Source organism: Neomonachus schauinslandi, chromosome 6, assembly GCF_002201575.2.
Source record: "Neomonachus schauinslandi chromosome 6, ASM220157v2, whole genome shotgun sequence".
In the NCBI taxonomy this organism is placed as follows: Eukaryota; Metazoa; Chordata; class Mammalia; order Carnivora; family Phocidae; genus Neomonachus; species Neomonachus schauinslandi.
This window is the reverse complement of record NC_058408.1, coordinates 79,587,381-79,599,692: the sequence shown is the minus strand read 5'-3', so window position 1 is coordinate 79,599,692 and position 12,312 is coordinate 79,587,381. Positions and strand designations below refer to the sequence as shown.

The 12,312-nt window shown below is 42.8% G+C and overlaps 1 protein-coding gene across 1 annotated transcript in view; it reads left to right on the top strand.

Moving 5' to 3' along the window:
• Positions 1 to 12,312, top strand: part of RYR2 (ryanodine receptor 2) — a 547,432-nt gene that overhangs the window by 511,789 nt on the left and 23,331 nt on the right. The window contains exons 93-98 of the mRNA XM_021696142.1: positions 1,758 to 1,905; positions 4,874 to 4,960; positions 5,591 to 5,809; positions 7,302 to 7,432; positions 8,773 to 8,815; positions 12,010 to 12,143. Coding sequence (XP_021551817.1) covers positions 1,758 to 1,905; positions 4,874 to 4,960; positions 5,591 to 5,809; positions 7,302 to 7,432; positions 8,773 to 8,815; positions 12,010 to 12,143 — 762 coding nt within the window. The remainder of the gene's footprint in view (positions 1 to 1,757; positions 1,906 to 4,873; positions 4,961 to 5,590; positions 5,810 to 7,301; positions 7,433 to 8,772; positions 8,816 to 12,009; positions 12,144 to 12,312) is intronic.

The following is a 12,312-nucleotide window of genomic DNA, read 5'->3' as shown; positions in this document are numbered from 1 at the left end:
TGTTCCTCCCTCTGTACGTAAGGAATCTCTTCCCCCTAACTGCCCTTCAGATGGTTTCCTTGGTTCTACGGTTTGCAAGTTTTACTATTACATGCCGGGGTGTTGGCCTGTTTTCCTTGATCTTAGGAGGGGTCCTCTCTGCCTCTAGGACTCGAATGTTTGTTTCATTCCCCAGATTAGGGAAGTTCTCAGCTACGATTTGCTCAAATACATCTTCTAGTCCTCTCTCTCTCTCCACTCACTCCCGGATTCCAATTATTCTGACATTGGAACGCTTCATGGTGTCACTTATTTCTCTGATTCTATTTTCATGGATTCTGAGTTGCTTTTCCCTGGCCTCCTCTTTTCCCTTTTTATCTATTATATTGTCTTCCAGGTCGCTTATTCTCTCTTCTGCCTCAGTTACCCTAGCTGTTAGATTATCTAGTTTGGATTGGATCTCATTGATAGCATTTTTAAGTTCTGCCAATTCAGCTTTCATTTCTGCCCTTAGAGACTCTATGTTGCCATTAATTGATTTCTCCATTCTAGCCATTGTCTTCACAATTGCTAGCCTGAATTCCATCTCCGACGTCTTGGTTATATCTGCATCCATTTGTAAATCTGCAGCATAAGTCATGATCTCTGAGTCTTTTCTATTTTGGGGGTTCCTCCTCCTAGTCATTCTGTTGATGGGTGTTTGAGGGAATGTATAGAGTTGAAATTATTGACCAGAACCCACGCAAGATGCACCTGTTTTCTTGGGACCTTAGGGTTGCTGGCCTCTTGTTTTCCCAGCCTGTCTTCTGCGGGAGGGGCCTGCCGCGCTGTAACTCAGGCAACCCTGTTTGGGCGGAGTTGCCCTGCGCCCCTGTGGCGGGGGATGGGCTCAGTGGGAATCAGTCTTCGGGGCTTTTGTTCTCTGATGGCTTTCCCTGGTGGCTTTCTGTGCCTCTTCCCCAAGTCAGAGCAGAAGAGACCGTTTCCAACCCTCTGCCTCAGAGCAGAGAGACCGCAGTCTGTTCTTCAGTGAGCTCTCCAGGCCACACTGTCTCCGTTTCTGTCTGTGCTGCTATAAACTGCGCGGCCTGGATTGTGCGCCCCTCAACAGCGCCCCTAGTCCTGCCTCCAGGTCGGGGCACATCTCTGCCCTCTGCTCCCAGTTCACACGCGTGCGATTCGCCCCTCTGGGTTTCCCTCGCAGGGGCTGCCCTAAAGTCCTTTCCCTGCCCCTACCGGTCTGTGAGTCTGCTCCCTGTCTGCAGCGCGTGAGGCTGTTGCTCACCAGCGGTGTAGGATCCCCACGGCCAGGCACCCTCCCGCTACCGTTTGTCCTCTGACATCTGCTCACGGAATCACAGCTCCCCGTTTTGTATCTCAATACCAACGGCCTGCGATGTTCTGTTTGTAGAGATCCAGATCTTCTTACATCTCAGGCTGGTTTCGCGGGTGCTCAGAGTGGTCTGGTGGATATCCAGCTCAATTCTGGGGACCAGTTGAAATAAGGTCCCCTACTCCTCCGCCATCTTTCCCCCCTCCCCTGTAAAATGTCCTTTAGATTCGACCTTCACAGGATTGTCCATCTACGGGAGGCAGTGAGAGGCAGGAAATCTTAGCCCTCATTCTAAAAATCTGAATATGATAATGCACTGAAAGAGGAACTACTTCTTAACAAGGATGCTCTGATTTAAATATTTGTTTGTGTGTCTAATTTGGCACAAACCTGTTCACCTCTTTAGTTTCTGGATGGCTGATATTTCAGTCATTTGTGTTTGCAGGGGAGAAGATGGGGAAAAAGAAGAAAAAGCCAAAGAAGATAAGGGTAAACAGAAGTTGAGACAGCTCCACACACACAGATACGGAGAGCCGGAAATTCCCGAGTCTGCGTTCTGGAAGAAAATCATAGCATATCAACAGAAACTTCTAGTAAGATGTTCTAGAGTGAATATTGTTATTGATATATTGTGAGACCATAACAACTCAGGCCTAGTAAATACTCGTTGACCTTTCCTTGGGTGGCAATCAGGGGATCAAGTCAGTCCTACAAGTATGTTTTATTTACTCACCTGAGTGTGTTCATATTTTATAATAAATGCCTTTGGTCCACTGTTCCCTGTCATCAAACCATAACCTCCACACACATCCACATTACCTGAAACCATCTGATACAGTGACTGCCAACACAGGGCAACCAGTGTGTTCCCACAAAGGCTTTAGGGCAGATTAATAAATATACTCTGCAGGACACACTGTGTGAGGGTCTGCGGTGAATGAAAGCAAAACACGAGATTGAGGGTACAAGTAGTTCATATTGATGTTCCAGAACTGGGTTCATCAGTTCTAGAACATCACCTTTTTATTAAAAGCCCAGTTACATAAACATTAATGTAGTGAGCCGACTTCCTATTGATAAGAAGAAGGTCTATTCAAAATTATTCTTTAAATAGAAACAAAGAAAAGAAGGGAATGAAAAGAGAGAAGACAGTTCTTTATGTAGTGTCCTATATATTTTGCAGAAGTGCTCTCCAAATGAATAAAATGCATATTCGTATTTGAAAACCAAGAAAGGAGGTGTAGTTCTCTGTTCATATTCATACAAGATGGAATTCATAAAAATTTTGGTTGAAAGGCCTTTTATTATAATGTATACACTTTCTTAAAGCAGGAAAATTTTGGGAGATGATTGTGCAGAGTAAATCTACAAGAGATGCTAACCAGTAATGTCCAACCTAGAAACCAAGACCAACATTCCTCATAATAAAGCCGTTTGAAAGACAAAATCATATTTACTGTTTAACAGCCTTTGCAAAATCAAAAAACAAGAAACTCAGTATACTATAGCCCTTCACCTAGAAGGGAAATGGAGTGTCCTCAGTAATTATATATTCTACCTACTTGTGTATAAATAAATATTACACATTCTTATATAATTTATGCAAACTTAATTAGTAGTTTCAACTATGTCTTCTTCAACTCTCTTTATTTTCCCCACATCGTTTAGTACCAACTATCCTGAACGTAAACGTTCTGTAGATACCCCTGGATAATCACTGATTTGCTGTGTTGTGATAGTTGCCATGGTGACAGGTGCAGCATAGATGGTAGGGCATGGGGTTGAATGGGCTCCCCGATATCCCACCAAAGCCCCAGTGGATTCCTGAAGACTGCGTTTAACTACAGTCGTGCAAAGCAAGTCATTGAAGTCTGTCTTCCACCGTCTGCCTCAGGGTCACGTGTTTTCTGTTTTCCTGCTTCTCTTTCCAATATGACTTCCTCTGCCCACCATTTTGTCTACACAAGACTGATCATGGCCACATCAGGCCACCACAGGCCCCTCGTCCCCCAAACCTTTGTGACCTGCCAGCTCAGATAACCAAGGTTACCAACTCAGCCTCCCATGACCCAGTTCCAGCCTTCCACAAGCAGAACCAATGTGACTGACCTGGTTTGGCTGTGGTAGGCTGCCTTAGTCCATAAGCCATGGCAGTAAAGGCAGGGTCCTGTGTGGGAGATGACACCACCCGAATGGGGTGTGTACATGGAGACCGATAATGGGATACGTTGTCATCTTGATAGGACCTGTCATGCTAAAGCCCCTGGCATATCCTCTTGGATGCCCCATAGACCTCTCCCATTTCACAGTAAAACAAGTACTTGATATTTCCCATCGCCTTTACCTTCGACCTACTTCTCCTCTAGGTGTTTTTTCTAGCCGATAAATGGCACCAACCATTTATTGAGTTGCTCTGACCCCAAATCCAGAAGTTACTATATCTGAGTCCTCTCTTTCTTTCCTCCCTCAAATCCAATCCAGTGGGAATTCTTCCCAGTTCTGTCTTCCAAGTATAGCCGGAGTCTGCTCAGTTCTTCTGTCTCCACAGCTCCTCCCAGGCCAGGCCACCGCCACCACCATCACCCCTCCTGCTCTCCTGTGGTCGCTCTAATTAGTCCCCTTCCTTCCAGGCTTGCCTCTTATCTGTCTCCCACAGGGCAACTGGAATAATCTTTCCAAATTATAATTTCCAGTCATATCAAGCCCTCTTCAGATCCCCCAATAGCTTGCCATCCCACCTGGAATAAAGTAATAATTCCAGTGATAATAACAAGATTAATAACTAACTTTCCCTCCATGAACTGATCCTCAGAGCAAACCTCTGAGGAAGGTTCTGTTGTTATGCCCACTTTACAGATGATCAAAGTGATACTACAGGAGTGGTTACGTGCTTGTCTGCATCTGCAGTGAGTGAGTGTTGAGGGTGGGCTCCACAGTTGGGCAGTGTGGCCCCAGAGGTCATAAACCAACCCATTGCACTGGAAGGAACATTACAAACTTTTATCAGAAGACTGTAAGCCTATGTCCTCCTCACCTCTCTGACCTCATTCCCTCCCACTCTTTCCTGTCCTCTCTCACTGTCCCCAAGCACACCATCACTTGGAACTCAGAACCTTCGTGCCCCATAACCCATGCTCTCTCTGTCTCATACACTCTCCCCCCCATTGTTCACTTGCCTTGCTGTCCCATGGTATTCAGGCCTATGCTCAAATGTTATTACCTAGAATAAGCCTTCCCTGACCCACCTATCTAAAATAGCACCCCCATTCCCTAAGCCCTTAACCTGATGGCTTTTTCTTCATAGCATTTAGCATCCCTTGAGATTATGTTTTGTTTCGTTTTATCTTTAATCTGCGGATGTGCTTCTTTATCCTTTGTGTCCTCCATGGTGGCCCAAATTTTCTTATTTGCTGTTATGTCTACAGTACCAAGAATGCTACTTGATACACAGTAGGCTCTCGAGAAATAGTTTTGGGTAAACGAAGGAATGCTTAATGTAAATTGTCTGCACATGTCAATCTCTTGATTCAGTGACCTTTTCATCATTTTTTTCACCTTCAGAACTATTTTGCTCGCAACTTTTACAACATGAGAATGTTAGCCTTATTTGTCGCATTTGCAATCAATTTCATCTTGCTCTTTTATAAGGTACGTACATCTTCGTCTTTCAATAACCAGTATGAAACTACAGATGGACTGAATTGCATGTATAGATTTCACAGATCCACTAATGAGCGCGTCTAAACCTATTCTAAAATATGTTTTGATGAAAGAGAAAACCTAGAGGTCAAGCACATCACTGATGGTCTAGTAAGACAGGAGTAGATTTGTTCTTCCAAACTAAGTGGGAAATGCCTCAGCTGATGAGCATTTGATTCAGTGGAGGGTTTCCCCAGTGTCCCTAGCCTAATTTGGCTGAATAGCTCACTTGTTACCCTATCTGGGTGTGGCATACCTTTATTATGTTAAATTCTTTGGATAATTGGGAAGGCAGTTTAGCCATCTGTTCTCCCCACCCCCAACCCCCACCCCCGCATGCCTTAGAATCCTCATAACTCTTGCTTGGATTAGAAGGAGTTTTAAAGAGTATGCTCATTATTTGCCATTGGTTTTTGAAAAGCTATCTCTTTATTTTTAGCCTTTGCTTTTAGTCTTTTCATGGGACATGGGCTTCATCTCTGGCGCTTTTGCTGATAAGGCTGGGTTTCCACTGGGTTTCTTGTTTGCGCCGATATCTTAGAGGAATCGACTGACTCTACTTTAAATGGTTTGAATCAGGTCTCCACTTCTTCTGTGGTTGAAGGAAAGGAGCTCCCCACTCGCAGTTCGAGTGAAAATGCCAAAGTTAGCAGCCTAGACAGCGGCTCGCCCAGAATCATTGCAGTTCACTACGTCCTGGAGGAGAGCAGCGGGTATATGGAGCCCACGCTGAGGATCTTAGCTATTCTCCACACGGTCATTTCTTTCTTCTGCATCATCGGATACTACTGCTTGAAAGTAAGATAGTAAGGCACCAAGGTACCCGTGTGTGTCCATGTGTGCATGTGTCTGTTGCAGGTTGGACTTCTGGGGAAGCAGACTCTGAGATGGGCAAATTACCTGCATGAAGATTTTTAGGGAATGTTCAATGAGTCAACACCTGTGGGGCAAGGGAAGGAAGCAGAATGCAACAGAGGGAAACGTGGTGCTACCTTTCAGGCACGACAGGGCCCATGCACGGGCCTCAGGCCATGAGTTGGGATGTCCCTACAGGGTTGTCTTGGGCTGGGGCATTGGAGCCTGGTCTTCAGAGCTCCACGTTGGCTGCAGGCTGTCCCAGGAAGGGCAGATGGCTTTGGGCCATCTTGTTATAGCTTTTTGTCACATATTGGTAGTTATTCACATAATGGCCAGTTTCACCAAAACTTGACCCCGCAGAAGTAACCCGCCATGTGTCCTAGCAGTGCTCTGGTATATTAGAGTTACAGAATACAGCATGCGGAACCTGAGTCGTTTTGATTGTCCTGTTATTAGGTACCTATCTAACACCACTGCTGGCACAAATGCTTTATAGTTTGTCACATTTCACCCAGAAAATAATACAGCTCTATCCCTAGATCCCTACCAAGAGAATAATAATATTTGGTGAATAGAACTCAAGAGTCTCTGAGTGCTCAGGGCTGCCCGTTACTTTTGCAAACCTCTTTATTTTTTCCTGGCAAGACACCTTTTCATGGTAACGCTTTATTTCGCTGTCCCCTGCCTCTGATTGTGAAACTTCTAGAAGACTTTTGAAAAACCAGAGCCTAGAGTAAAAGACTAGAATGTAAAATTTTCTTTAGAAATTCTTCTCCCTCGTTTTCTTTCCTTTGTTTTATGAGTTGGGGTAGGGGAAGGTATTCTTGAATACTTCCGAAACGTCTGCATCCTTCTCCTAGCTGTGCCTTGTGTAAAATCTGTCCAGATGAGAAGATGAGATGAATCAATATATTCTGGAAACATTTTGGCAAACTGACAAAGATTTTTGCTGATGCTGAAATTAAAATTTATTTCAAAATGCATGTGGACACTGAGCATGGAATCATTAAAGAGATTTCGCAAATAAAATTGCACTTTTTAGAAGCATGCATTTTGGAACATTGGTAACATTGCTATATTTTATTGTAGCTTGTTCGTGTCTCATAAATATAAAGATATATAATAAATAGGTTGTAATAAAAGATATATTGAATCCTTTTCTCTTTAATATTTAAAAGTGATTTCTTTAGTGCAAATATCTGTAAATATGTATGTGTTTAGAAACATAGGATTATATATGATATCTATTCCATAACCTCTAGATGTTCCTTTCTGCCTAAATATAACCAATTCATTTTCACCCAGTTTTACCTTCTTGGAAGTAATATGGGAAATATTTCTTTTTCCAAAAAGCTGTTTTGTACAGATAGTGACCACAAGAGATACCAGTAAATCTAAACTAATTTTAATGTGTTTATTTTTTCAAATGTAGGTCCCATTGGTTATTTTTAAGCGAGAAAAGGAAGTAGCTCGAAAATTGGAATTTGATGGGCTTTATATTACAGAACAGCCTTCAGAAGATGATATTAAAGGCCAGTGGGATAGACTTGTAATCAACACACAGTGAGTAAAGAATTATGTGAGACATTTCTATGCTCAAAAATTTCAAGACAAAAAAAAAAATACTTTGCTGGAGTTCTTGCAGATTTGTCAAAAGTTTAGCAGAGGTGAATAATAGTGATATTTTCAGCCAAGAATATCAAAAGACTAAACGCTGTCAGCTTCTTAATGGATGCCATCAATTTTTTCCCATCTGCGTTCTGAATTCCTTAATCAAAAATGGCTTTGAGTCCATTTTCAAAGCACTGATGGAATGTGACATCCATTACTCAGTGTTCAGGGAAGAGTGTAGCTGGAGGTACATAACCTACAGAGCAGGGTTCTCTCCTCCAAAAGCACAGAGGAGGCAAAAATTAAGGAAAGAGTTGTAGCATTAAAGGCAAAAACATTGAATTTCATACTTTTACTGTATCTAAGTCATAAACTTGCTGTTGATACCATCAAGCAGTTGGGCATCAAACTAGTTAAGGAGGATGACCTGTAAAACTTAAGGCAGAGAAACAAATACTTTTTCTATACACTAAATATTACACTTGTGAGATCAAGACCCAAACTACTAGCTGCTGTTCCAGGTATAAATCCATCCCAGAAGTGTAACTGTCCACCGCTAAAGGATTAGTGATGCAGTAGCTTTTGAGTGGTCTGTACTACTCAAGTGTGAAGTATCTTTTTATTGTCATCAGTCTTGCTTATTCTTACAAAGTTAAAATTTCTAATAAGCTCCGAGTTTTCAAATAGGGATGGTTTCTTTGTGCATTATAAATGTTTACTCTAAATGCTCAGTGTTTTATTTATCAACTCTAGCTGTTTATACGAAGTCAAATTAAGTCTGTCCCTTTAAGTGAACTCGGTGTTAGTCAAGGTGCCAGTTTCCTGGAGGATTTGGTGCCTTGCTCAGTTTCCTTGAGGATAACTGGTGGGAATGAGATTTTTTTACTCTGTAGGAAAAACAATGACAGATTTTTAGATGCTTTAATTTTTGAACACAATTGACAAAAAAATACATTTGACATGTTATAAATGACCTATATTGACATGTAAATAAATATAACAAGACTGCTTATTAATAAATATGCTCATATTCTTCTCCATTAAAATAGTAGCCCATAGTCTTTTTGTGATTCTGCATGTATATATTGATAGCATAACCTTTAAATAATATTTGATCTACCTATGATATAGAAAAATTGTGGGATAAGATGGGACATAAATTCATTATGATTTTTGTGAATGGAAGAATGTATGTTTACATATTATTTTAAATGTATATTCTAAACAATATATTGTTGATTATCATTTTTTCAAATGATATTATTTTACTTTTATGCTTTTATATTTTTTAGGTCATTTCCCAACAACTACTGGGACAAATTTGTTAAAAGAAAGGTAATATTTCTCAAAAGGAATGCATTCTGTTTCTTTCCTAGAGCACAAAAAGACTTGAATTTGATGTGGCTCATATGTAGAATGAAATATTCAGGTGTGCTTTATCTGTCAATGTCAATATCTTTTTTTTTTTTTAAAGATTTTATTTATTTATTTGACAGAGACATAGCGAGAGAGGGAACACAAGCAGGGGGAATGGGAGAGGGAGAAGCAGGTTTCCCGCGGAGCAGGGAGCCCGACGCGGGGCTCGATCCCAGAACCAGCTCGATCATGACCTGAGCTGAAGGCAGACGCTTAATGACTGAGCCACCCAGGTGCCCCTGTCAATGTCCATTTCAAAGTGGCAGTGGAATGGAATATGAATTTCAAAAATTGCACATAAAAAAACCCACACTCTGTAGCTATAAAATAAATAAGCACTGCTTCATCCGCCTATCCTCTGACTCAGGCGAATAAACAGTGCTCAGTCCACACAGTAACAGGACTTAGTGAGAATTTTCTCTGTGATTGCTTGGGTAACCTAAATTAGCCAATGGCCATTTTCTGATAAGACAGCTATAAATCACCAGGGCTAGAATCCTGCTTTACATTACAGGAGTCAAGTCCTTGCATGACAACAAAGGATTGAGTTTTATTTACTTTATATAAACCTTAAAGATCTTTTTATTTTCATCAAGTTTTATTCTTCTGAAGCCCACTCCCTCAGAGGGTGGTAGAAGGAACACCAATACGGAGTCAGTGGTCCACTGTGGGCACCTCTTGAGTCCGATTTTGAGAATCAAGGATCGTCTCTGCTCTTCCCACCACATAGAATTTTAATTTTAATCACATTTTCGAATGAAATAATGTATATGCCATTACTTGTATGTCATAAAATACTATGATTATACACTAGCTCCTACTTATTCTTTGAACCCTTCTAATTGCCAAACTGACCCAGCTCACCTCTTTTCCATAATGGGTTCTAGTCCCAGGGGATGCTGTCTGGAGCGAATAGGCAGAAACACCTGCCAAATGAAGTGGTCTTGTTCCCTTGGATTTCACCAGTTCAGCGTTAGGATGGTTCGCAACGAGCAGCCACAAATTTTGTGTTACCAGTCTGAGGGGAGATAGAAGGCTTGCACCAGGAATTTAAGTCAGGTACATGATGAAACACAGTGACCTTTTTTTTTTTTTTCTTAGTAACAAGACTTTCTAGTTGAGAGAAGTAGCATGTTTGTCGATTTTTATTTTGGTGCAAGTTTTTTTTTTTTTTTTAAAGATTTTATTTATTTATTCAACAGAGAGAGACAGAGCGAGAGAGGGAACACAAGCAGGGGGAGTGGGAGAGCGAGAAGCAGGCTTCCCACCGAGCAGGGAGCCCGATGCGGGGCTCGATCCCAGGACACTGGGATCATGACCTGAGGCGAAGACAGACGCTTAACGACTGAGCCACCCAGGCGCCCCTATTTTGGTGCAAGTTTTTTGTCTCCTCGTATGACCTGGCATTTTGAGTAACATTGCTCTGCCTCCGAGCACATCCAAACTAGGCCAAAGCTTTGAAAACTTATTTTTAAATAATTTTAAATAGATAATTTGATCATTTTAGTCTCCTTAATTATTTAATGAAGAAACCGCTTTAAATTGTTAAAGCACAAGTTTCTCAGAAGGAAACTACATATTCAGTCAAATAAATAAATTGTAATTGCAGCTAGGACTATTCGTGGCATTCCTACTATGTGTATTTGTGTTTGTGTGTGTGTGTTGCCCGATTTGTTCTCCTGGGAACAAGGTGAGAACACAATCCAGAGGGAGCAACCACTCAGCTCATCCCAGCCCATCTGTAGGGCCGTGACAATAACCCAGAACAAATGTTTTCATGAACCTTTGTAATCAGTGTTCACGGACTCTTTACTCTTTCATGTTTTCACTTACCTTGATTATATACATTTAGAGAAAGCTGATTTTTATTTTTTAGGAATTATTTATTTGAGAGAGCGAGAGAACGGGGTGGGAGGAGGGACAGAGGGAGAGAGAGAGAATCTCAAGTGGACTCCCCACTGAGTGTGGAGCCCCACGCAGGGCTCGATCCCATGACCCTGAGATCACGACCTGAGCCAAAACCGAGAGTCAGACCCTTAACCGACTGAGCCCCCCAGGCGCCCCTGATTTTTCTGCTAGTCCCTTCTTTTCCATTATTTCTTCATCCACTCTTTCACTGGCATTCCCTGCCTCCTTTCCCCTCAGCGGCCAGTCCTCTCTCCTGCTCTTCTTTCCTTACTCTTCCTGCTGCCCCCACTTTCACTGTGTGGGGGACTCTTCGTGGTCTGTCAGCATTGGGCCGAGAGTGGCTGTGTCACGGAGCTGCACCTCCTGGGCTCAGGGGTGAGCTGTGGGCCCATGTCTACACACCGGTCTGAAAACACGACACATGGGCCTAGCCAGGCGCATGTGGCCGAGGGAGAGAGGGGCCAGGGCGCTGAGGGGGGTTGCTCAGAATGGATTCGAATGGTGCCCCGGAACCTATGGTAGGATTGCACTGAAGACACGAGGGGGGGGGTGACAAGGCTCCGGGGATTCCTGAAGGGCTGCTCCAGTCAGGAAACAATGGGAGGGAGTGTTGGATGGTGGCAACTGAGACCCCAGAGGGGATGCCATCAAGAGTGGCCCGCCCGTGGTCCGTGGTGGTCTGTGCAGATCTTGGCTGCGAGTCAGGCCCCGCCTGGTAGCATTCTCACTCTGTCTCTTGCCAAGCTTAGCAACCTTGAGCATGTTCTATTTTCTAAGACACAGCTTCTTTATTTGCAGAAGAGGATGCTAGTAACAGGAAACTGATATACTGTGACAATCCCATGAGGGAGAGCAGGTCAGAGTTCTTACCGTAATTCCTGGCAGAAAGTATGAGAATTTGGTTGAAGTTCCTTTCATTCCATCTTCTTCCACTTCTTATCTACTTGGCCTAACCCCTTCCTTTGGCACGCCTCCCTCAAGAAATCTTGTTCCTTTGAGAGGGTTTATCTAAAACGATGTAAGCGTGCTTTGACCTTAAGCAGTGTGATCACAGAAAAGGAGCCATAAACAAGAATTTTAAGTGAACTTGAACATACGGCAAATATGGAGTAAGTGTAAAAATAATTAGATGTTTGTATACACATGCATACAGGGGGTTAGTTAATGCACGAGGCCGGTAAAATGCTTTTATTCCTGTCCCCCAGGTTATGGATAAGTACGGAGAGTTCTATGGCCGGGACAGAATCAGCGAGCTCCTCGGTATGGACAAAGCCGCTCTGGACTTCAGCGATGCCCGGGAGAAGAAGAAGCCAAAGAAAGACAGCTCCCTGTCGGCCGTGTGAGTGTTGCTTATGCCCTTTCCTATAGCTCTAGACTGAAAGGAGGAGAAATTCAGACGTCTCTGAACTTGCTAGTGCACTGATTTCCTTCCCCTCAATGTCTGAGGAAGAGAGGAGGGAAACAGATGTACCTAAGGTCTGCTTTAAACTTCCGGGTATTTTCAGCTA